Source organism: Hoplias malabaricus, chromosome X2 (genome assembly GCF_029633855.1).
Source record: "Hoplias malabaricus isolate fHopMal1 chromosome X2, fHopMal1.hap1, whole genome shotgun sequence".
NCBI classification, from domain to species: Eukaryota; Metazoa; Chordata; class Actinopteri; order Characiformes; family Erythrinidae; genus Hoplias; species Hoplias malabaricus.
Genome location: NC_089819.1, coordinates 42,592,315 through 42,618,359, shown reverse-complemented (window position 1 = coordinate 42,618,359; position 26,045 = coordinate 42,592,315). Strand labels below are relative to the sequence as shown.

The 26,045-nt window shown below is 38.8% G+C and overlaps 1 protein-coding gene across 1 annotated transcript in view; it reads right to left on the bottom strand.

The window, feature by feature from the left end:
* Window positions 1-644: 644 nt before the first annotated feature.
* The window catches only part of LOC136677032 (DNA-binding protein RFX7-like), a 40,997-nt gene continuing 15,596 nt past the window's right edge, over window positions 645-26,045 (bottom strand). Inside the window, exons 2-9 of the mRNA XM_066654384.1 lie at window positions 23,250-23,283; window positions 13,374-13,459; window positions 12,980-13,102; window positions 12,391-12,507; window positions 11,263-11,347; window positions 10,484-10,691; window positions 8,594-8,898; window positions 645-8,158 (exon numbers count right to left, since the gene is read on the bottom strand). Coding sequence (XP_066510481.1) covers window positions 4,673-8,158; window positions 8,594-8,898; window positions 10,484-10,691; window positions 11,263-11,347; window positions 12,391-12,507; window positions 12,980-13,102; window positions 13,374-13,459; window positions 23,250-23,283 — 4,444 coding nt within the window. The 3' untranslated portion in view covers window positions 645-4,672. The remainder of the gene's footprint in view (window positions 8,159-8,593; window positions 8,899-10,483; window positions 10,692-11,262; window positions 11,348-12,390; window positions 12,508-12,979; window positions 13,103-13,373; window positions 13,460-23,249; window positions 23,284-26,045) is intronic.

The following is a 26,045-nucleotide window of genomic DNA, read 5'->3' as shown; positions in this document are numbered from 1 at the left end:
CCTCACTCCCAGAACTTGGAGAGGTGTCGTGGACTTAATTAAGCAAAAACAGATGTAGAAACATTTCTACCCAATTACCCTCCTGAAATCTAGCAACATATCTGGTCCCTAGACATGTGTGAATGTAATAGGTTGACCTCAAACGTGGAATGTAATAGGTTGATCTCATATTTAATACTTGCTTCTCCAATATGATGCCTCCTTGGTATTAATATTATTAGTATATTACTATATATAAATTTTATTAGTCAATTTATTTTAAATCTGTAGTTGCTGCAATCTTGCACATCACTGGACACACTGGAACACACACTGGAGGGCGCACCAGTCCTTCACAGGGTGACACAAACTCACTCACACCCATGGACACTTTTGAATCACCAACCCATCGACCAACACATTTAACATGTGTTTTTGGACCATAAGGGAGAGCACACCAAACTCCTCACCTGGAGTGGTGCTCAAACCCACAACAGTGACTCTATCTGTTGTGCTACCCATAAATATTATATTCTAATTATAATTACACTTTATTAATTAATAACATCTATTGAATAACAAATTGCTTTCTGCTGTCCTGAAGTCAGTAGAGATTACTTCACAAAATACTTGTGTACTTTACAAAATTTTTATTTTATGTCGTTAAAAAAAAAAATGTCAACAAGCATTTTCAATACAAAAACGGAAGAGGAAACCCTTCTGAAATGTCATAGCAACTTTTACCAACCTACCATACTGTCTGCTGTACAGGATATAACACCAAAAATGTTAAAGGTAATACATCAAAAATTCAGTTCTACCAGAGATTAACAGCCATTACTCTGGCCTATATCTCATTTTAAATCAAAGCATCAGTGCTTACTTCAAGTAAATATGAAAAGAAATAATTACAAAACAATTTTCTTTTCACATACACAATCCAAAACTACAGAAAAGTAAAACCTCAAAATTTAAACAAGACATTTAAAAACTGACCATACAGAAATGATGGACTGCTGAGATATTAAACATCAAATGATGCAAAAAAGTGGTGAGTCACTGTATCTTTCTGCCAGACAGCAATAATTCCCATTCTTTTATCAGCCACTTGGTTATGGACAGGCATATATTTTGAATTTTCAAGAGATTTCAACTTGTTTTCGTGTTTAAGATAATTTTAAGCTCATGTTAAGTTATATATTTTTAATCCTATTTTTGTTCATGGATCATGAACTTTCCTGAAGCTTTCACTAATTAAAAACAAGAGGAATAATAATTATGAACCTTTAAGGCTTAGACAAATATTTCAAATGTCAAATCCGTATACAACACAGAAAGATGTTCAATTGGTAGTCTAATTATCACAACACATTTAATATTCCTTGCCATGTTTTCATATAAGCACATTTTTAAAAAGGTAAGAAAAAACTAAAACAACGAGAAAAAAAAAAAAACACAAAGAATACAAAACATTCAACTAACAAAAATAAATCAAAAAGGGATTTTCTGTACAAGAGGACAATTTTGTTCAGACAGGCTGCAGACTTACTGGCTTCTGATAAATAAGATTTTTAAGGATTAGTTGACCATGTTATCTTTATGTTTTCATTAGGGCTAACACGCTAGTATTATTAATCAAAATAGTAATAATAACAATAATAAAAACAGTGCCTTGGTATATTCAAATGAAGGTTAAATATATACAAAAAGACTTTCAAACTGACTTTCAACAGTCTTCTTAATTCCTAAAACGTGCTACATATGTTATGCAAACCATACCAGTAGTGTCATTTTTTAACATGTTTCTTGAGTGAAGCTTCCAGTGCTACAAGACAGGTTGCTTGTGTTACAAATTACAACATAAAACAACCATGCCCTAACCCCTCAAAAAAAAAAAAAAAGCTCTTAAAAGGATGCTTTTTCAAAGTGTCGTTTTAAATGTCATATTTTTTTCGAATTAAGATTTATATTAAAAAGGGTATAAAAATTATTTTATTAAAAAAAATTTCCACAGCTTCCAGTCTTTGGTGTCGAGGTACAGTAAGGCTAATATGGATTGCAAAAAAGTCGCCACATATTTTACATTTAGTTTTAGTGCTGTGACTGGTTTCTAATCATCAGGCACAAGAAAAAAGTAATATCATTAAATTGCTTGTCTCCTACTACAAAATATTGGTTATAAAAACACCAATTCTATTACTGTATTTCAGATCCCAAAGTTTTGATGGCGTGGTAATGGCTCTATATTAAACAACACCCATCATTTTTAACAGTGCAGAGTACCTGAATGGACAAAAAAAAAAAGAAAACAAAAAAGTACAGTATTATAAACTCCCAAAAGACAGTTTAAAAAAAAAAGCATCAGACTTCAGATTCAGCATTGCATTTGGTACAAAGGCATAAGTGGAGTCAAGCGTTACACCTCTAACATTGTATATTTGCAAGATAATAACAGCATTTATACAAAATAATCAAAAATGTGTTTTTAAAACATCCAATGGTAGACAATGACATAAAAATGCAAGCTTTAAGCATCAAATTACAAAAATTGCAACCACAGAATTGTAAAAATCTGGCAGATCTCATGACCTTATAAATGCATAGATACAAAACTTTTAAGTGGATCCTAAATATAATCCAATGACAACATTTTCCAAAGTGAAATTCCATCTTTTTTTCCCAAGATCCACTTTGGCAATTGTATTTCAAGGGGGAATAATAAAGGTGCTCTGTACTCCTTAGGTTTAACAAACCCAACTATTAAAGCCCTGATCATGAATCACTATGACTGACTGCAACAAAAATGTTTTTGACAAATCACAGAATCACCAGTTTGTATTTTTATTATGTTCTGTTACTTTCCTAAATTTATATGGAATTCAAATCATTATAATGTGTATGTACATTATTTCTATATTCCACCTTTATATTACTGCCATGAAACTGGGGCTTTTTAATAACTACAACTGGGGCAGCCATGGTGCTATTTCAGCACTTCTTGATTGGGGCGTTAAATGGGAAAGAAAAAATTCAGAGATTTTATCAAAATTTCTGCATATTTAAATTGTTAGGATGAGAACAGTCATTCAGAATGGTTTTATGTGAAAAGCTCAATTCTTAAAAATGAAACGAAAAAAAAAAAAACAAACAAACATAAAACAACAACTCAATTGTTCACAGTGGTGGTGATAGAAACCGGACATTATATATTGGCTGTGACAGCAAAAGCTCATAAAGCTAATCCATGAAGTAGTTAAATATACACTGACTGATGGTGGAGACACTATTGTATGATCATGCTGAGATTAGGTTTTAACCTAAATATTGAAGACATTTTTTTGTGTTACCATTATCAACCTATAGACACACTGAAGATGTGTAGAGTCCCTCCTACAAACAAACATCCTATCACCACTACTATAAATAAATGCCAGATTCTAAGTTTCTCTATAATTAATAATTTTTCACTAAATCAATCTGAATGACTCAGTGATTTGGTTAAACGTTTAATTTACTGAAATTCCCTTTTAAGAACTTTTTTTTTTGCATAATACCCTAAATAAAGGCATTCTTCGTCTTCATATACAAGACTGACAGGTTCACCTAATAAACGTTCCTAATAATAGATGCATTTCCAATATACAAAAAAATGATAATTAGTGCAAACATTTGATCCTTTTAATCACTGGATTAAAACATTTTTTTGGAGTATTCAATGAATCCAATACCTAAAATCTAGAGCTTGGGGAACCCTGAGATGCAAATTAGGGAGGTTTAATGCCATATTAAACACGAGTAAACAAGCTGAACAAGAAAAATTCCTAATCAGGTTACATAATGCATATTAATTCTAATAAACAATCATTTGTTTACAACAAGGAGCAAGCCAAATTTTAGATTACAAATAATTCAGTGTGAATCAGTTTTCAGCCAGAACAGCTGCCTTAAAATACAACTTGCCATACTTTTGACTTCATATGAATGCAATGAAATTGAAGTATTGAAAAACCTAAGACAGCTGACATGATATTCCCTTTTTACACACTCTGCCTTTTTCACACACACCATGTCTACAGCAAAGATTCCAAAGAACTTTCATTCATCTTGAACTTTTCTGCACCTGGAAGCACCATTTTAACAGCTGGAAGGTCAAAAGTGTGACTGAATGAAACAGTACCTTCCGGTAATTTCAAAATCTCAAAAACAAACTCGATAAGAAGCAGGATTAAGAAAGTTAACTTTAGCTCCTATGGGCAAATGTCCACCTTACTTCTTTTGGCAAACAAAACATTAATATTAATATGTTCAAACAGGACAGTTACAACCATTTTTTTACTCTCTCATGGCAAAAGTACTAACTACTTTTCTTGAGACAACAAAACCCTGGATTATGTTCTTTTCTCTACCAGTGCTTTCATTAAAAATGTGCATGGGAATAAAAAAAATAATAATAAAAGAGCACCATAAACTTGGGCAAAGGTGCACATTGCATTTTAAAAAAACCCAGCATTTTAAAAGAATGATAATTTCTGATCAGCCTGGCACAAATGTCTGGACCTGTGTCCAGAACCTCAATGCAATGTGCTACACAACACAAAAGTGTGAACAATTACACAGACAACTCCTGAAAAAAACATGTAAGCAAAAACACCTAGTCAAGTATTCAAATATCAAAATAATACAAAACTACAAATTAACCCAACATTTCCACTGTTGCCTGGTCCTTGTTCTCTAACCAGTCAAAGCCAGCAGAACTCACAGTCTCGCTGCAAATCTGCTGAAAAATTGGGTCATTCTTTAGTTCCTCCAGTGTTGATTCCTCATACTGCCCTTGTTGTTGACTGGGGTTAAACAAAAGGTTTGTGTCCAAAGTGTTTAGGTCATTTATGCTATTGGAGAGTTCAGAGGTCAGTCGCATATCACCGGGAAACTCAGAACTCACAGTACCGAGTTCTGAAGCCTGGCCTGGAAGCTGTGAACCACCATTCAGGCTGTGTTCCTCTAACAGGTCCTTAACATTGGAGTCGAAATGCAGAGGCTGCTGGTGCTGATGTTGCTGGAGGTTTTGCTGTGCAGAAACCAGCAAAGCCTGATTCTGCTGCTCTTCATCAGTGAGCTGCTGTTGCTTCTCACCTGAGACTGATTGTGCTTGGGCATCCCCTGCTGAGAAGCTCATCTGCTCCCCTCTGGCATTTTTCATGAGGTAAGCAGGCTTCTGAAACCTATAAACCGAAGGGCCAGGTGAAATCTGAGCCTGGTTGTTGGCACTGCTGGGGAAGCTGGGAGCGGCAGTTGTTTCCAGGATCTGTGTGAGGTTCATACGGGCAGTGTAGGATGGCATGCTGTTCATGCCAAGTCCACGTACTGAACTGTCTCCATCGCCATCCATCTTGTTGAGTAGGACATTGGTGATCTTCTTGGTGTTGCTTGCTTGCCCCCCTGCCTGCATGGGCATGACTTCGGTTTGCATCATAACGGTCAATGGCACAGACTGACTCCTCTGTGCCATGCTGCTAACACTGGCGTTCGCTTGACTGTTAGCGAAGATGTTCAGCACTTCAGGCGTCACTGGTGTATTGAAAGGAGAGACGACTGAGCGGGGGATATTGGGGTTTGGGGTCCCACTCAAGTTGCGCTGCCTGACTGCTGGACTGACACTGCGGCAGCGGAACGTTCCTGACCCAGAGGAGGACGTGCTGGTTTTGCTGTCAAGAGGGGCAGGAACGGCAAATCCCTCCTGTTTATTGAGATTGGCCATGCTAGCCACCTGCTGCTGGACTGGGGATATAGGGGTCAAACGACTGATGTGTGTCTCATGATGCCTGATCTGTGACTGATACGTCTGTCCTGGTATGGCAAAGGCATGAGGCTTCCTGAACTGATCATCCACCAAGTCTTGATAGCTGGGCAGAATGTTGATTCCATTACTGGAGTTGCCACCTGTGCTGTTGTAGCCATTATTTATCCACTCCAGTTTAGATTTATCTGGGTGGGTGGCCATTGGCCTCTGCATGGGCTTTACTGGACTAGAAGAGACAATGCTGCCATCATGGTAACTTGTGACACTAGAGTTGATTGGGGTGAAAGCAAAGGGGTTCCTACACTCCACAGGGCTGGGTGGGACACTACTACTGCAGTTGGAGTGGGGTGTACTGATGGGGGTTTGGCAGCTGCTTCCCAGTGCACTATCTACAGGGGTCGTGGGAGCCAAGCGAGAGCAAGGGCTCTCTCGAGTCAGTCCCTGTCCTCCTCCAATCATTTCTGGTGTGGGGGTTGGTGTTGGGGTGGGTGTGTGGATAGGAGTGCTGTTGCTTTGCACTGAGCTGTAATAAGGTGTGTTGGACTGGTGACTGGATATCATGTTGTCCTGTAAGTTAGCCTGCTGACCTTGTAGTGCCATGTCCACACAGTTGCCAAAGTCTTGCATGCTACTGTTCATCTTCATTTGCTCCTCCATCTGAACTAATTCTTCTACAATACTGTCCTGAGTCATGTCATCATCATTAAAAGGGAAAAAGCCCACATTTGGCTGAGATGACACATACTCAGTGATATCAGTACTCATCTGTACCATCTGGCTCGATGCAGAGTTTTGACCTATCATTTGAAGAGGTTCCATAACTGGAGTGGACATTTGCTTGTTTTCTGTTGTTGCCTGCTGAGGGTAAATCTGTTGCTGAGGGCCATCCTGCTGTCTGTTATTCCAGAACATGTTTTTTAGTTCACATGCTGTAGAATCAGCTTGCTCGGAACCTGTGTGCATGGCTTGTGGATTTTTGGATGCATGCTGCTGAAGCAAGACCTCACTTGCTGCACTAGCAGGGCGAGTAACTATTGGCTTGTTGTCAATACTGGATGAACTCCCTTCCCACCGCCCTTGAGAAACACTCCGTGGTCTGCCAAAGGTCTGGAAGCTGGTACTCCTCATATGAGAATCCTGGCTGGGGGCATTAGCAGCTGTGGTACCACAAACAATGCTTTTTACACCAGATATGGATCCTTCCCAGTGTCCCTGAGAAATACTTCTTGGCCTGCTCACAGTCTGGAAGCCAGTGTTTCCAGTAGTAGAGTCAGAATGCGCAAGGATGCGGGTTGAAACATTGGTGTTCAGCTTCATCATAACTTTTAAAGCAGCAGAGGCTGGTGCACTCTCTGGTCGGACAGGAGCGTCTGATCTGGGAATATCCTTCACCATGGCTCCCATGGCTGATTTTGTACCTTCATTTCCTACGTCTGACAAAAACACTTTTTTGACAGGTGTCAGACTTGAATCTGGGCATAACCCTTGCCTTTTGCGAGGGCTTCTGGACGCCAAGTCTGCATCTCTGGGTGATGTCACAAATATATTTGATGTTGGAGCACTGCTCATGGTTGGACTGGACATGCCCTGAAACATAGTTCTTTCACTAGCATTGTTAATGCTGCCAGCAGCCAGATTGCTTTCACTCGGGAGCATTCTCCCATTACATTTGGTCCCTGTCTGCACATCCAGTCTTGTAGAAATCTTAGCAAGAGGTGTAGGCACACTAGCTGCCCTTGGTTTAGTTGCCCCTTCTAAACTCTGCATTCCCCCACCAGCCTCTTGAGTTGTTGACAGCTTGCCAGTCTCACATTGGACTTGGCCTCTTCCAACTACAGGGTCATTGTCCAACTTGTTGTCCATGACAGATGCTGAGATGTTTGCTCGTCCAGGTCTTGTGAGCATGGATGGCATTGCTGCAATGGAGCCACTACGAACACGCGTGACCGGCTGGAGGTCATCGCTAAGGCTGGCAACTCCAGCAGAAGCAGGCCTGGGTGTGTTGATAGTAGTTGAAGTGACTGCAGCATTAGTGTTGCTGGGCCCCAAAGATATTGCTGTCATCTTCACAACATTGACTGAACTGACCTGCGATGCTGACATAACAGTTTTGATGGGGCTGTTAGTGATGAGCAGTGCAGGGGGTGAGCGTAGGGTGATTGCGCTTGTTGTAGCTGGTTTAGGAAGGATTTGGGCATAACGATGGCGAGCAGAGCGATCACCTACAGGACTTGCAGGGACATTCTGTGGGGTTTTGGGACATTGCTTCACAGGTTGCACTGCTTGAGTAACAACCTGAAAATTGACAGGAAGAACTTTGCTTTCTGCTGTTGCAATAGGAACAGGGCTGGGAGACATCAACTGCCTGCTCCTCTGAACCTGCAGAACAAACAGAGCAATCATAGAAAGATAAGTTAATAACATGAAAATGTGTGAAACTGGATTTTTATATTATATCATTTACATTAGTATACTTTTTTACTTTTATTTTATCGAATGCATAAAACATTTTTTGTAATACATATATATATGTACTAAAATACATCTTTCAAAACAAAGTTTTGAGAGTGCTGACTACTTTTTCTTGATATTAAACACTTTCTTGAAGTCTATGCACCAATAAACAACTTGATATATCAGAGACGTTTTATATTGTTAAAAAAGGGATTGGCCCTTCTTTGCTGATGCATAAACAATGCCAAAATGTCCACTATTCTCTTATTGAACTTATTTTCACAACAACAGTTCTATGACTTTAGCATTTAACCTCAGTTCTTAATCAGACATCTCATACAAATTGAAATGATTTGTTACCGTGATAGGGCTAGGAACTGCAGCTACCACAATGCCTATGGTAGGTTGTGGTGAAAGCAGGGCAGGGCTTCCACAAGGGATTCCTGTGCCAACACCAGGTGTTGTGCCCCCATCTGTCCTCTTGACCTGGGCCTCAACAGGAAGAGGAGAGTGCAGTTTCTGTTCTTGCTGCTTCTTCTGAATCTTTCTCTGAAGCTGCTGCTTGGCGTCAATGGAGGGGGAAGCTAACGTTTTTACCTGAGGCTGGAACGAGTGGGCATCAGTCGTGGGTACAAATGCAGAGGACTGAACAGACAATTTAGTGCCTAAAATGATCAAAAAGAAAACCACATTAATAAATGTTAATAGTTACAGGCCACTGAAAACACTTATAAGGTGTTTACAAAAAGTGTTTTTGGTGGGGTTGAACAGACAGAGACATAAAAATAAAACAACTGAACTGAATTACATCTTTTCAGCAAGTTTTATTTTTATTGAAATATTTATTGAAAAAAAAATATTGAATTTAGACACAATTATAACATATAAAACTGAATCACACTGAGTCACACTGAGTGAACTGGGCATCATAAAAGCTTGCCCAATGTTTATGAACATCTGGTAGTCCATCCCTTAAATAAATACGTCTCAGGCAATGTTAGGTAGCCAAGTATAAAGAAGAGGCATTTTCACTTACTAACTGACTGAATGACCTTGAAACATGCTGTTGTTACTTTAGCTGTATTTCACATTACAGTTTGTGAACTAAATTTGGAACCGCCTGGCCATTTCCACTGACATAAACTGGTCCGCAAACCAGAAAAATTAGTTCCCAGGTGGAACCAAAGAACAGTAGGTTCTTCAACGAGAACCGTGGCTGAATAACAGGAAATAAGACATGAACACTCTCGGTTTGTGTGTGTTTCTAAGTCTTTGATTGGCGTGATACCATGCTTGTTGGCCAGAGCGTCAGCTCTGCAATGGTTAGTTCACAAGCTCAGTAGGACGGCTCAGAACTCAGCAACATTTACACACATATTATATCTCACAGAGAGAGGAGGACTGCTGAATTTGTCTTATATCATGTGAGGGTGTGTCTTTGCCTGAAATATAAAGGAAAGTGTTGTGGAGACATTTTGTGGTGTTAGTGTGTTTATTAAACTCTATACATCTGCCAATAGCCTCCTTTAACCTGTTACACTGAATAAATAAATAATTGTAATTCTTAAAATCAACAACATGTTCTTGGTCTTCTTTGTTCTTTGGTGTCAGATCGTCTAGTATTTATTTTAAATAAAAATAAACAAGAACAACACTGATGCCGGTGTTATATATTATGAATAAAACTTTGTGCTCCTTTTTCAATATCTGCATTTATTAGTTCTGCCCTCCATATTCTCTGTAAATCACAATGACATAATAAAAAACTAGGCTTGCTAGTTTTTTTTACTAGTTTCCCTCTTTGCTCTTTGTTTTAGCAACTGTAACAATATCAATTTTATTTGTAACAATACTAATTTTATCTACATTCAAACATTTGACTTTTGAATGTAGAATAAACCATTCAGCGTTTTTATTTATAGTAACATTATTAGGACATCTGTAGTCACTACTAGTTTCTTTTCTGTGTTTGCATAATCATGCCTAATTTTCAATAACGATTCCCTTGCTTACTAATTGAATTCATTTATAGTTAATGAGCACAGGTACAATTCAGTTGTCTGTGCAATTACTGTTACCATTCTGTATGAGAAAACACACAAAAAAACGTACCATTCAAATTAGAAATCCAGTAAGGAATATTGCAAAGCCACGCCAAATATCAGAGTGTCTGTGTACCACCAGAGGGAGACACCTACCTGTCTGTGTACAGTGTCTGATGTGAATGAGTCTGAGCTGAGTGCTCCATACCTGAAGGGGATCCTGTCATCACGGTCAGAGCAGCAACAGACTTGGTGCCGATGTAGTGGCTGTTGAGAAGGAAGCGTGCCAAGTCCTCTACACTGTCAAACTGCCGACTCAGCACTTTCTGAGCCCACTCACACACCAGGCCACAGGCTGCAGAGCGGACCTCATCCTCACCACTATAGCTTTGTCCAGAGCCCTCAAACACCTCACACTGCCACACATGGAAAAGGAGAGCATGATTGTTTGTCATGTGTTTGATTGCAAAAAGAGAACATAGGGGTTAGCAGAGAAATAAACACAAAGCTATGAGATCCCGAGTAGAACATACAGTAAAACTGGTTGTACTGACAAGGTCATGGCACTGTTAAAGTGTACCACTTTGGCACATAACAGTTTAGGGAAGGCCCTTTCCTGTTCCAGCATGACTGTGCTGTTGTGCTCAAAGTGAGGTCATGGTTTAGTGAGTTTTGTGTGAACAAATTCCAGTAGTTCAGCCAATCAATATCTCTGGGATCAACAAAAAATTTTGAGTCAGACCTTCTCATCCAACATTAATGTTTGAAATGATTTTCCACTCCAAAATACTGTGGTAATGTGTGATGGTGCAGTTCCTACATATATTTGGCTATGCAGTGTATCTCATGAATGTACTCTTCAGCATGGATATTTCAATCAGGTTTCAGTATCATACTATCATAGGGCATTTCAATTGTATTTTAAATCCTCCATCAAACAAAACAACCAAAGAGGGTATAATGAATAATAATAAAAAAAACGCTTACCCCATCTCCAGTTTTGTGTAAATCCAGGTTTGGAAGAGAGGGCATATGAATGAATGCCTTCTTTCTCAGGCCACTATAGCAATATGTAAGTATGCATTAAGGAAAAAAGTCAGATATTATTCCTCATTACTGACATTCAGTGCTTTCAGTGTATCAAGGCTGCCAATGTCAGGACAGCATTCCATGGCACACAAAAATAATAATAATTTAATTATTGTTTATAGCCTAATCTTCAACATATTTTTGGATATGGCTACTAGTAGTGTCTCTTATGTTTTATAACACTAAAACGGCTGAGCACTATAAATGAAAACAGACACATCTGCAAGTTCATGTTCCTGGATATACACGTGCTTTAAGTAGCTGCAGCTAACACCTCTATATCCAAAGGTTCTAAACCTCCACCTCTGCCCTCACATGACTGGGATTGGTTTTCAAGTGAAAAAGAAAGAAAGAACTAGATTTCAAAGATTGAAAAATGTGTTAAAGTCCAGTATAAACCCGTTCTAATATGAAGATGGTGTTGCTGTTAAGGGGCCTGAGAGGACATTAAGGGGGCAGTTGTATTAGATTTCTGTTACGGTGGTAACCGTTGTCAACAAACAAAGTGTTATTTCAGAATGGCACCAGCAGGGAAATATAAATAAAGTTTGTACTCTGCACTATTAACACTGTTTTCTTACCCCCCATTGCTCTAACTAAAATAATTATCGCCTCATCGCTGTTATGAAACACTTGGTCATGATACAGCCTGGGGAAGAAATCACAGGCACTTCAGTAAGTCCGGCGAGACATCTAATAGCACACTGAGGCTCTAGCAACCAAGCTTTTTTTTTTTTTTATGGGGGCAGGCAGGCTAAATAATATTAGGACCCTCAAAGAAAAGATGCATGTTTGTCCCAGGTGTGGCTAGCATTGTGTGAAAGAGGAAGTGTCATGGACAATATTTCTTGAAGGTCAGGCACATTGCTGCTGCTGCTAAGTGCCTCTGTCCCATTGCAGCATGCTGTTGCTTTATTTGATGAAAATTACTGATCTATATTTAGGAGACACATGAACCACAACAACAGATGTTTGAGGGTTCAAAAGCGGGGACAGATCGAAGCAAACAGTTTCAGAGAAGGATATTTGGATTTGCCTCTCATGCCAAGCCGGCGTGCCTTCATGTTGGGAAAAACGTTCTTCATGATCTTTCCGAAGTCGGCTGCACTGAGGGCATGGTAGCCCAGATTGTCACAGTAACTCCTGAGATACACAAAACCATATTTATTTAAGAACAATATGAACTGAGAAATAGTAAATATAGGAATGCAATTTCTGGTTAATTTTCAAAAGACACATCATTAATCTGGCATTAGCCATTAACTATGAGTCCTAAATGAAAGGAGTGACTCTTCAAAACAAGGAAAGAGTTCATAAAATGGAAAGTTACATTTCTGAAATCTAATTGGCTGTGCTATGCTCAAATCATTGGTAAAAAGTATGCACTCACAGAGTTACAAGCTCATCAGAATTCTCTAGTAATGCACAGAAATGTTAAAAAATGTTGCAAGAATCATGTTAATTTGGTAAACCCAAATCCTTTGGTAAACAGATGGCATTGCATTTTATAATATTTAATTATATGTTTTCAAATCACAAAAATCTCACAAATTTAGTTGAGTTTTGTAGTGTAAAATGGATTGCATTCTGTTTACAGATTACATTATAAGCTTACTTGTACTCATCGTAGACCTCCTGTTTGGGGAGCGAGGTCTCGGGATGCTCCTCAAGGTGATTCCGGATCCAGCTGAATGCGTGCATCTGCTGAGTGCGGCTTGAAGACACACAGCTTTGCTCACTGAGGAAGATGCAAAATTACTAACAGTTACAACCATTTTCCAATTTCTAAAAAAAAAAACAAAAAAAAAACAAAACACTAAAATCACACAACAATGTCATGCCTATATTAAATTTATTCACATTTTCCTATATGGTCCATAGATTGGTGAATCATCTCCAATGATTTTTGGCTAAGCAAGATGAGATGAGCTAATTGAACACCCTCAAAATCCCAAAGTAAAACACATTTCAGGGTTACCACCGAACATGCATCATAAAGAAGCACTCACGATTTGTCATTGCAAATGCTGGGTCCAGAAGGCAACCTGAGGTAGAGGTAGAGTTTTTCAATATCTGTAAACTTCTCCACATCTTGCTGTAGTAAAAAGAGAGAAAGAAATAGACGGTTACAAACAACTATGTCGTTTCTCAAGAGTAGGATCAATCATATGTCTCCAGTAGGTATACAACATGATACTCTCTCAGGATAAAACCTTGCATGTGTATTTTTAATGTTTTTTAATACACTTTTTTAAATATGGTTTGAAAACACTTGTTGCTCTTTAGAGTGTGTCATCATTTGGTGTTGAATGAACAAAAGAAAATGTAAAAGATTAATTGAACTAAATAATTACTCAATTAACTTCCCGTTCCATTAACTTCCCTTCTTTCTTTAATAGAATAACATTTTCATTCAATTCTCTAACCAGTTGTAGAGCATCATTTTGCTTTTCATACAACATTTAACATATAATTCCTCAGATACAATGCCTTGATTCTGATTCCACAACTGGAAACAGTCATTGAAAACACCGTGCTGTAATAAGTGAATGTATATAATTTGTATAATTTACTGATTCTCAGTTGTGAAACAAAATATAGGAACAAACTGAGTTTACAAATATATATTAAGCTTCTGTATGAAACCAGGGAGAAGACACTTGTGACCCAGACCAACACAAACTCCAAAACACCAATGAGTCCTTTTAAAGAAAATCCATTGTTAAAATCCATTATTTGGGTGGATCGCAGATCTAGCAGAGCATTTCTCTCAGTAAGACGTTGGTGTTTGGCAGGTGAGTTAGTTCAATCATGATATTATAGCCATTTTTATTTTATGATGGAATACTTTCTTATGACAATTATATTTCTATCGGACAAATTTCCAACCTCTTAAATTCACCCCTTAATCCTGTACAATTAAACAGGCTGTTGTTGTTGCTCTGCCTTTAGAGACTGCGAGCAAAATTTCTGATCCAGTTATACGAATATTTTCTGATTTTGCTGATCTTTGGGATCCGACCGATAGTTGGCATGGTGTTCGCTTACAGATTCTTTTCGCATCCAGCCACCACATTCTTCTCAGGTGTGACCGTGCAGTATAAAGTCGTATCTCGTTCATTATAACGTTTCACAAGTGTTTTTAGTGGTTTAGTGGTAGAAAGTGCAATTGAAGTTTTGTTTAAACTAAGAAAGTCCTTTTATCTACGCTTCGTTCCGTGCCATTATCCCTCGCTCCCTCTCTCCTCAGCCACTCTCCGTTAGCTACACTCATCTGTCGCCAAGGTAAGATTACTCTACCGTGTTTTATACATGTTTCTTAATCTATTTTGTATATGTTCTTTCATCTACTTACTTTGTTGTGTAATTTTAAGTTTTGTGTGAGTACATATTACATATTGAACAACATGCATTTTTTCATAATTTAGGACATTTTGAGGACTTGTCAGAGGGCGGGAACGAATTAATCCAATTTCCATTATTTTAAATGGGGAAAATTTGTTCTAGTTACGAGCAGTTCAAGCTAAGAACTCGGTTCTGGAACAAATTAAATTCGTAACTCGAGGTCCCACTGTATATGGAAATGCAATTTCTTTTGTGACATCACATAAAAACAATGAACCTTTTTTATGATATTGATTGTTTAAACTGAAACTGAATAAAAAAAATACATTAAAAACAAAAAAAATGTATTAAACATTTTTAGACCCATTAAAATGGCATTAGCCGCAAAATCTTCATATTCATCAGGTCTGAAGCAGGAAGGTGTTTCAGGGCCACTGTCATACTACTGAGTGGTTAGAGCTTTCCATAGCTGGCAAATCCACAAAACCTTTCCAAAATGCATCTATGTCTTCAGAACACACAGAAAGCCAAGGGAAAGACCTGTAGAGTTAGTGAATGAGCTGGTATACTTTTTTTAAACACACACACACACACACACACACACACAGATAGGCATAAACATTCTTCCGCAGAGGGATAAGAACTGAATAAAGAAATGCTTCTACATGTTTCTCCTCTCCACCCCTCTTCAAAGAGAATGTGTAAGATGGCAGGGCGGGGCAGACCTGATTTAAATTCTGCTGGAGTAAAAGGCAGCAGACAAGAGTCTCTCCCTCTAGGCAATTCTATTCAGCACACACACACTTCACTACTACTAATAATAAGGATTTGACTTTAATTTATCGTAATATGTCTATACTCAAAATCTAAGCACTATGGAGGATTAACTATATTTAAAATGATAAATCAGGTGAAATTTGATAGATGTGGTCTTCAGACTGCAGATTTGTTTATAGAGCTGGTGCGCAGTATGACATCACACCACAGGCTGGAAGACACAGCCAAAATGTCTGCTGAAAAAAAGTGCATTAATATGTAGTTTGCAATTGATAACATGGGTCAAATTGCATGATGGCTCATATCCTGCACCCAGGATGTTCTATATAGGGCCACAGATGCAGATCATGTTTGGGTTCTAGGCTGATGTAATGAATATAAGAAAAAAAAAAAAAAAAACAGCAGGGACAACACTTTCACTTTCACCGATTGACCCCCTATCAACAGCTAAGCAAATGTGCCGAGAGACTAAAATATTTTATTAAATATGTACATGTGATGAGATGAATACAGTACAAGGGAAACAGGGGAAAAGGAGGCATGTTACATTAAATATGTTCCAATAGGATGCCAGGGTCCAACCCTAAACAGGAAGTCATCCGAGGTAGCAATAATCCGAGGAAGACTTAATCCCTAAGCGCATGGGGCAGGGCGTCCGGCTAAACAGCATAAACAAGCTTTTGTTTTTACGGTGCCTGTTGGAGAGGGCAGTGGTGAGTGTGTGTGGGTTTTGTATACAGAAGTGGATCTTTGAAGGCCCCAGAAAGCACATGGCCCACTGAGAGAATCAACAAATAAACCTTCAGAACATGCTACTATGACTGTAAACAGTAAACAACAACACAAATAAAACCACAGCAACAGGGGGATGGGGCTGTGTGCAAAAAGCCCCTGAGATGACTAAAACAGCAGGGTCACAGAACCTACAAAATATGTCCAACGATTGTGCTCATCCACTTATTATTAATAGGGAGTCCTTCTGTGCTGTAGCAACAGTTTCTTCAATTCTGGGAAGGCTTTACACAAGATGGTGGAACATTTCTGTAAGGATGTGTTTGCACTTACAGGAGCCATGTGAAGATTGGGGAGCTCAGGTACTAGCAGTTAGTTCTGAATCACAAAACCCACTCCAATGCATCTCAAAGGAACTGAACTGTTCCCAAATCTCAACAAAGAACCCACAATTGGTGCATATTAAAGTAGCTGAATTCACTAATTACAAGGGTGTTGTCTATAAACCTATGGCGCTTTCCCACTGCCTGGTACCTACTTTACTCCACTCTGCTTGTGTCTCTATCGTCGGTACAAACATGTAGTATTTGTACGGCTTCAAAAAAAGACAAATGTAATCCCTACTGTAGTGACTAGTTTGGTGCAGGATGTCTGCATTTCGTCGTGATTGACCCGTCTCTCTCTGTTCAATCATTCATTGTCTGTAACTGCTGTCTGTAACTTCAGGGTCACGGTGGGTCCAAAGCTTAAACGGAAACACTGGGTGCAAGGCAGGGACACACCCTGGAGGGGGCGCCATTTCTTCGCAGGGTGACAAACACACACGCACATTCACACATAGGTGACCCAGGAAGAACACAGTGAACTCCTCACAGACAGTCATCTGGAGCGGGGCTCAAACCCACAACCCGAACCCCAGGACCCTGGAGCTGTGTGACAGCAACATTACTTGCTGCGGCACCGTGCCGCCTCAGTGCCGGTCAGTCAGAGATTTGCAAAGTTTAGTCCTTACTCAGCTCATGTGGATTCATTAGCAAGCAGGGACTAAAAAAATCCTTGGTTCCAGGGACAAGGTAACAAATGGAAAAGGAAAAAAGCAGAGTAGAGCTGAGCCAAACATGTTCCTTGCAGTGGAAAAGTGCAGAAAGATTGGAATTTGGAAAATTTGGAATGGTCAATTTGATTACACAGAGACTATAAATTATGTATAAACTAGGGTTAAAATATGGGTTTAATACAGATCCAGTTCCAGTGATCTGTTGGAGTACTAGTGTTTTACTGGTGTATTTTATGTGTTTCAGCTGTAGAATAACAAAATGTCATGTTTCTATATATCATGCAATTTCCTTAAATTGTATTATATTATATCTTCCTGTACCATGGTGTTCAATTTCTGTCCTGTCACCCACTCCTGCACGGGACACTGTGCAGACGGCTGTGGCATGGTAGCTCAGCTTAAATCCTCTCGCTTCGTTTAACCCTTGCTTGTCCAGGGGCACTGCCATCACACACTGAGCCTCAGCCCTGACCGGCCCTCCCCTCTCTCACCTTTCTAAGAATAGAGGCGTCCCTCTCTATCTTTTCAATTCGTCTCTTTGTTGCTAAGGGAACGAGAGTCAGTGAATGGCTAAAGTTATCAGCCACTGAGCTCGGTTAGTGTGTGGAAGGGTTGGGAGGGGGGTAAAAAAAGTAAATAAAAATGGCCTCTTGATGTAGACGTCTCGGAGCCAACTGTGTACCCCGATTTAGGAGATGGAATACAAGAGGTGGTGATGCACATAAGGGGAGGAGATAAACATGGAAATATTTTAAAACACATATACACCCCTACACCCACTCAGCAGCCACTATAAATGCCATAGCATTAAGACAATGTATTTTCCATGAGTTTAGTGCCTCTCCAAGAAAGATTACAACATCACCATAGGACAAACACCAGCATTTTTCCAGCCAGACTGCAGATTTGGAGACCTCCCACAGAATGGTGATTAACTGTGTGCAAACTGGTTAAATTCTCATAAACAATTCGTATGTGCGCAGGGAGCCATTTACAACAGAATGCACTGAGATGGCACTCCATGATATGTTTTCCATTTATTCATTAAATTCTTCCAGCCATCTTTGTTCACCCTTAGCTATGGTACACACAAAAACTGCACCTCTGACTACACTGGCCAGTTGGTAAATAGAAGAAGGAACATTTAGAGTGATGGCTTTTGACTCAGGCGTGATACTGATATGTCTAAATGTTTGCATGGACATATCATTCATGAAAACAGCCAGTTAAAGATGATTTATATCACACAGCTTGTACAAAAAAAGGCATGCTTAAGGTCACCATTCTCAATACCAAGAATTTACAAGGGGGCCACTAGGCACTGGGTTATGGAGCAGTGGCAACGTGATCTCTGATCTGATGAGGCACCATTTCTCTGGGATGAGCTTGAACAGTGTTTGCGATAAAGAACTACATCAAATATCAGTACTTGACCTCACTAAGGTTCATGTGGCTGAAAGCTTTCAAAATATCTCTAAAATGCTATGAAAATGAGCAGAAGTTGTTACTACACCAAGGAGTCCATCTATCCATTCATATTATTAATGGTGGATTAGGGCTGGACAATAATTCATTTTCAATATATAAATCGCAATATAATATTCTTCAGTAACAATGATATGACCTTTAAAAAGATTTTCAAAATTTTAGTATACATTATTTACAGCATCTGTCACTGATTGATGTTCATTACAGGGCATTGTTAATAGTTCAGTGCCAATAGTACTGTAGCCAATTTGTTATACTGTATCAACAAAATTAAGAAATATATCATGATTAAAATTTTGGCCATATTGCCCAGCCCTATTTTGGATATGCAAAAGTGTTTTATTTGGTTCCTAAGTTTAACAAGTAAAGAAGATAGACTGAGTAGATTTCATGCACATGGCCCTTATACCACTTATTTCCTCATATGCCAATGCTGTACATAACTTAAAGGAACCCTATGTAGTATTTCTACCTTAAAATTACAGCTTCTAAATTATTGTAATGGTCAACAGTGCTGTAATAGGGAGAATAGAGCCTCTGTTGTGGTTATGATGGGTCCTCTGCTGGTTAACTGCACTAAGCAACTTCTGAACCACGGCGTGGGGGACTCTCGTGAGAAATGGGTAACACTTAAGTTAGTGATAAGATTTGTTGACGGAAGTGTTAAAATCAGTTTTTGAGAGTTACTGAGCCGTGAGCCAGGGTTTGCAGCTGCTAACTTTAGCTGGATTATCTAACCTTTTTGTGTTAGACATCGATTTTGGTAATACATGCTATTCGCCAGTTGCTGTGTGGATTAAATGACTTAATGAATGTTAAAATTTGTTGTCGGTGGAACCCAAGCTTTGTTGGGGACAGTGTTATAATCTGGTTTTGAGAGTTACTGATGAACAAGTGAGAGTGATAGCGCCTGCTTACTTTAGCTGGATAAAACTTTAGTTTTTAACATTGGACATCAATTCTGATAATGCTTTACTGTAGGTTTCAATGGTTTCAAGGTGGTTATAATGGCTAGTGTACCACCAAAGTTACACTTTATGATTGTAATAACATGATCCAATGTGTATTATGAGCGACATATGGGTTTTATCATGTCAACATTATTTTATTCCATTACACGCATTCCCTCGGCTCAAAATCAGCCAGAGCCCCAGAACAATTCGCTACTTTTGAAAACATCACTCGATAAGTGAGTGAGTAAAACAGAGTGATTGAGAGAGGTGTGTGTTTGCTTGTGAGAGGCAGGGAGAGTGTGTGCGAGAGCCGGTTGTGTTTAAGTGAGTGAGTGGGCGAGTGAGAGAGAGATGTGTGAGAGACTTGATTGACAGTACTGTAAATGTGAATTACACTCAGCAGCAGGTAGGGGGTACTCAGGAGAAATAAAAGCCAATTCTTACATTGTATCATACATACAATACATACATAGATTACTGCAATGTAATTTACCTTTCCTATTAATACACTAACGCTCCACTGGCCCTTTACGTATATGGTCACTTTAATCTGTAACCATTTCATCCATGCATATGTACAGATTGCACATCTGTTTATAGTGCATATTACAGTCTTTTATAACATTTTATAACTACATTTTGTATATTTATTCTATTTTGCATATGTTTTTGTTTTACATACTTTAATAAAATGTTATGTTATCTTAATCAGGCAAAGAAGGCTGAGTTTATCAGACCCACCATTCTTTTAAATGGCCTTCATTAGTTACACACTTCATTCATTTTTGTGAAGCTCCAAAAAGTTAGCACAGGGAAAATTACATGAAAGTTTAATATTTCAGGTAATCTCTTCCTCTAATATTCATGTTTGAAAAAGAACAATAATAAAACCTAAAGAAATTGTAATACGCCTGGTGGAAATTCATAGAAATCAAAACAAGTGTGGAGTACTACTATGGCATGAAAGTTTAATGGAAGGCGGCTGATGCAAGCGAAAGAGTGAGATGGCAACATTCAGTAGAGGTCAACAAGGGCATGGTGGGTGGAGCGGGTTGGGCGGGGGCAGCTCAGAGAGGACGACAGCGCATTAGCCTTGTTCTTTAACTCCAAGGAATTTTGTGTGACACTTTGCAACTGATGGACCATCAACCATCATTGTCTCTGTCTCAGTCTCTTTCACCCACACTCTCCTTGTTTCACTTCATGGCCACTTGCTTCGTTTCAAGTGCAAATCGTTAAGGGGCAGATCCAATTTCTTCTTTTTTCCTTAAAGGCACAAATCTAACGGCATATGCTCTAATGCAATCAGTTTCTTAGTATCCATGATGAGATAGGGCCTTCTGGAAGGGTAAATCCCTCATTTAAAATGTCGTAGTGCTCTTGCAGTATACATTAAATTATCTCTAGATTACTTATAATGCCTAATTTCATGTCAATGCTGTAAACAAGTATTACACTATATTGTTTGGGCAATAGTGACAATTTAAAATTACAAATGGTCAAATAATACTTGTTGGATACACTGTCAGGGGGCTACAGTAGGGCATGCCATTGCATGGATTTAGTGAAGTGCTCAGCATTTTTGAAACATTTTATATAAAAGCTGTGGAAAACTGTGGAATGTATGAGATATATCACTAACCCAGATCATGTCAGCATGCTGGAGATAATTCTCTTTTCTGAATTCTGCATATTGATTAGAGTTGTATTTTTAAGTAGTAACAAGTGCAAGTTCAGAAGTCCATGGCAGTTGAAATTCCCTCTAGGCAGAGGTCATCAAGAATGATTGCAAGTTGCTTTGACCAATGTCCCTCATATAGACTGCGAAACAGATCCACAAAGCTGTTTCTTAAAGTGATTTGTTAAGTGGTTTTGACACTACAAGCTGGTCTGGTTAGAGTGCCTTGTCAGACATACTGTGTTGCCACCCCTCTCACTTTCTGCCTAAAAACCCCCCAAAAAACGTAGCAGCCTTTTTGTCTAATTCTGGCTATATTTTCAGTAAACCTAAACCGTGTCTTTTACTAAAACTCTGTTGTGCAGGAAGCAGGTGCCAACCAGATACCAACAGAAGCTGATGATGAAGACACAGCGATTAACATCTGTCACTTTCCGAAATCTAATGATATCTCCATCTTCAACAGAGTCATGCGGAAGCTTGATTTCCTCCAAGTGCTTGTAACAGGGCAAACCACGGGGTGTGTCCACCTGCCCTCCAAACTGTGAAACAAACTGCTCATGATGCTGACACATGCAGGTCTCTTTTTTTCACCTGCATAAATAATGTAAAGCATACTGGTTTGCAATGATTAAAGGTGACATTTGCCCTTTTAAAGCCCACACTGACCTTCAACAGACAAATTATTTAAAAAAAAAAAATTCCTTTCTCTTTCGAGTTGAGGGAGCTCTCCAGGGGCAGGACTCATTTGTAGCAACCTTGTCATACTTATGCTGCTAAAGCAGACTTTGCTATTAATATGCCCATAATGAATATTTTATAAAAACGTAAGTAAGTTTTAGTACATTCCTTCTCTGACATTTGAGACGTATAAGCTTAAAAGTAACACTTAGATTAGAAGTAAAGTTTTATTATTGTTTCCCAGTGCAATCCAAGTACAGTTCAGTAATAAGCCTGTTGCCTAGTGGACACTGCATGAGCTAATCATCAAAACAATAGATCTGGACACTAAAACAACCCTCTAATGTTAAATCAAGCCACCAATCCACTAAACTGATTGACAACTATTAAATGTTAACGACATGTGTAAACCTAGTCTTGGATATATCTGCCAATACATCAACATTATTAATAGAGATGCCACAAAGTGTATTGTCATTTTCTGGTAATGATCCTGAAAGCAAATGATGTACTATTAGACAAAACTGATCCCATGCCTATTTATCCATTAATGTGTTCATGTAGTCATCTTCTGTAACCATTTGATACCTGCAAAGACACAGCAAGAACATGGCAAACACCTCACAGACTGTGACCTGAGAGAGGACTGAACCCAGAACGCTGGTGCTGTGTGTCAGTGACAATCACCATTAGCACCACTCTGCTGTACTCAGTCCCATATCCAGATTTTATTCATCTGATATCTGGCAGATATTAATACCCAGCATCATTGGTCTTGGCTTGGGCTTATTCTGGGTTGTGTATACCTGCTTATCTAACATTTCTTCTGAAATTCTTCCCCATTATTTCCCCATTTACTACAGCTTCTACACCTTTTGGATATACTTAAACTAGATGTTCTGCCACAGGAACATTTGAGAGGTCAAGTGCTGATGCTGAATGATTAGTTTTGGAGAAAAAAAGCAGTTAACCTCTTCCCAAAGTCACTGGATTGAGCTCTATAATTTATAGCCCTCTTGACAACGCTGACATTGGCATTGTGAGCTTTAATCCATGTGCAGCTGCCAATTCCAATGCCATTAAATTAACTAATTATAAGAGCTGCTTTTCAATCAGTACACATAAACATTCTGCCAATAAGAAAATGTGTTCTTTAATGAAACAATATACTCACCAAAATCCCATCTACCTTTGATTGTACAGATTTGCTGGAAAAAAAGAGAGAAACAAAAGGTATGTTAGCATGACGCAAGTGTAATTTGAGGAAAGCTCAAAGCCGTCTTTATTAATAAACCAGTGGCACGTGAATTATGCTCCAACCCGCTAATCCGCCCCTGGCTGGCTCAGACCAAGATACATCCACAGAACACATGCTGTAACAAAAAAAAAGAGCTCTAATGTTCCATCACACTAAAGCCCTATTAATATTCCCACCAGACGGACCCCCACAGTCACTGAAATGCAGGCTGAATTGTCCGGTATAAACCAGTATAGAATCAACATACAGGTATGGCATGGTTCAAAGCCTATTTTGGACTTAGGTGACGTAAAGCTGGTATGTATGTTTACAGTATATAGAACCTGGCTGCATACCTCAGAAGTCACCAACCTTAAGTTGGACTCTGCTGCGCATGAAAGCAAACAAACAAGTACCACCTACAGCATGCATGCAACTTCCCAAATAGATCTGATATTCCATTACAGTCCATCACGTGTGGACCTTGACATAAACACACTAAAGACCCCTGAGCTAATAATGTCTGAGACATTTCAGGTATACATTCATTCATTCATTCATTGTCTGTAACCGGTTATCCAGTTCAGGGCTGTGGTCATTTCAGGTATACACCAAACACAACTTTAAGTGTAAAAAATGTCAAAAGTATCAACCCAAACTAAAATCATATATTTTAATTGTCATATGCAATGTATCCCTTAGTAACCGAAAAACTTGTCATATGCAGGTTGACCACAGCAGCTGGCAGGACTCTCCAAAAGGCAGGTATTTGTATATGTATTAATATGATATATTTCTTAATTTCGGTGGATACAATATAATTCCAATATTAATATGAACAATGTAAAAGCCACAGAAAATTTGCCAAGAACAAATAAGAAACGACATCACCATCAAATATAAACGTCTTGGCTTTGTTAATATTTTCAAACTGACTTTAAAACTGAGTCTTGTAATTAATGTAAATCAGAGAAAAGATGTTGTAAACAGTGTGTAATAAATATAGAAAATGTATTTCAAATCATATCATTGTTATTGAAAAGTATTATATTGTGATATATAATGATACTGAAGTGGATAAAATCAAGATTTTCATCTGTTTGTGTATAACAAATTTGTTGTCTGTACAATACATAAATTTTAAAATAATATCTTCCAGGTCATATTATCTTATGCCACAAGTAAAATTCAAGTAAAACACATTTCCTGATACCGGCTACATGTTAATAAATATTTCATGTACTATTCACATTGCTATGGAAAAACTTTGGCCCACCCATCTTTGCAGGATTTAAAGCTTTGGCGCATGAACTGTCCGTAACCTGTCCAATCAATGTCCTGAATTGTTTATGAGCAATTTATAAGCCGAATTCTCAGAATTCTCAAAGCTGCATTTTAAATGTGCTGCAAACATTTAATGGGATTCTGAGAAAATATGGACACTACTGGTGATAGAAGCAGTTCAGCTTTCTTGATCTTGTTTAGAAGTAAAAACTGATTTTCCAGCATTGAGAGTTATTTATAACAGTACAACCACAATTCGCAAATGCACAAATGGATTTTCTTGGTAATTTGCTATCCTTGACATGCTCCAGAGATTAGATTTCAAGTCTGCCCTGGTCTTGACCTCTGCAGTAGGCTTACCTGTCTAAAGTCAAGGTGAGAGTTTTAATAAGCTGTTGCTACACAGCACCGATCAAAGTCACAATAATCCTCAACACGAGGCCGAGCTGCCAGACATGGTCGTACCTGGCTGTTACTAAGACAAAGCAGGCAGGTCAAAACCCAGCAAACTGTAAACAAGCCAACATGGACAGGTAATCCTAGATGGAACATTATTTGTTGGCCAGGCCTTAATTGCCCCCACCCCCACACCACCTTCAATTTGAAATTAGTGGTGAGAACTTTAGTGAACTGTTACTGGGTGAGTTAGGCTGGGGTTGTTAATGGGCAAATTTGGCAAAGGTAGGGCTCATTAATCTGTCTCCAGGTAAACCTGGGGCAACTATGGCACCACAAAGACGTTTCAGCCCCTTGTTGCCAAGCAAACTGAGCTTGTGAACGGACAACTTTTTAAAAGCGTCACTTCCTCAAGGCAATAATATCGCCCCCTGGCCAAATCAAGCCCTGATTGGGGGCTGCTTAATGAGCTAAGCTTTTAATCACTCGTAACAGGACATAGCAGTACTGGCACAGCCATCACTGGACTCAGTGGTTATAGTTAGCCTCAGCAGAGGGGACTTTAGTTCAGCAAAAACCGTTGGCATAATGCTGGAATACAGTTGAAATTTTAACCTGGTTCTTTAAATCCTCAGGTTTTCAGCAATACTTTATTTTTTAATATGAAACTAATATGCAAATGCAAAACCATACAGAGCTGAACTTATTTATTTTTTCATATTTGCAACAGCTCACACACAACATTAAACATAACAGGGGGGTGGGTCTGGGATGCCTGACTTCACTGCTGAGACTTCTGGAGGTGTCGTAGGCTTAATTCTGCAAAACACCAATGAGAGGAGGTGCCTGCCTGATGACCCCTGTGAAGAGATAGTGATACAGTGGCTGGTATGGGTACTCATGGGTTGGGCTGATGTTAATAAGTGATTTTGTATTAAACAATAATGTAGCATATAAATCTATTACACAAACAAAGCGCAGAAAATTGTGTCAGAATATCACGATACTGATTTTTATACCATATAAAAATTATGACGATATTATCGTGAACAA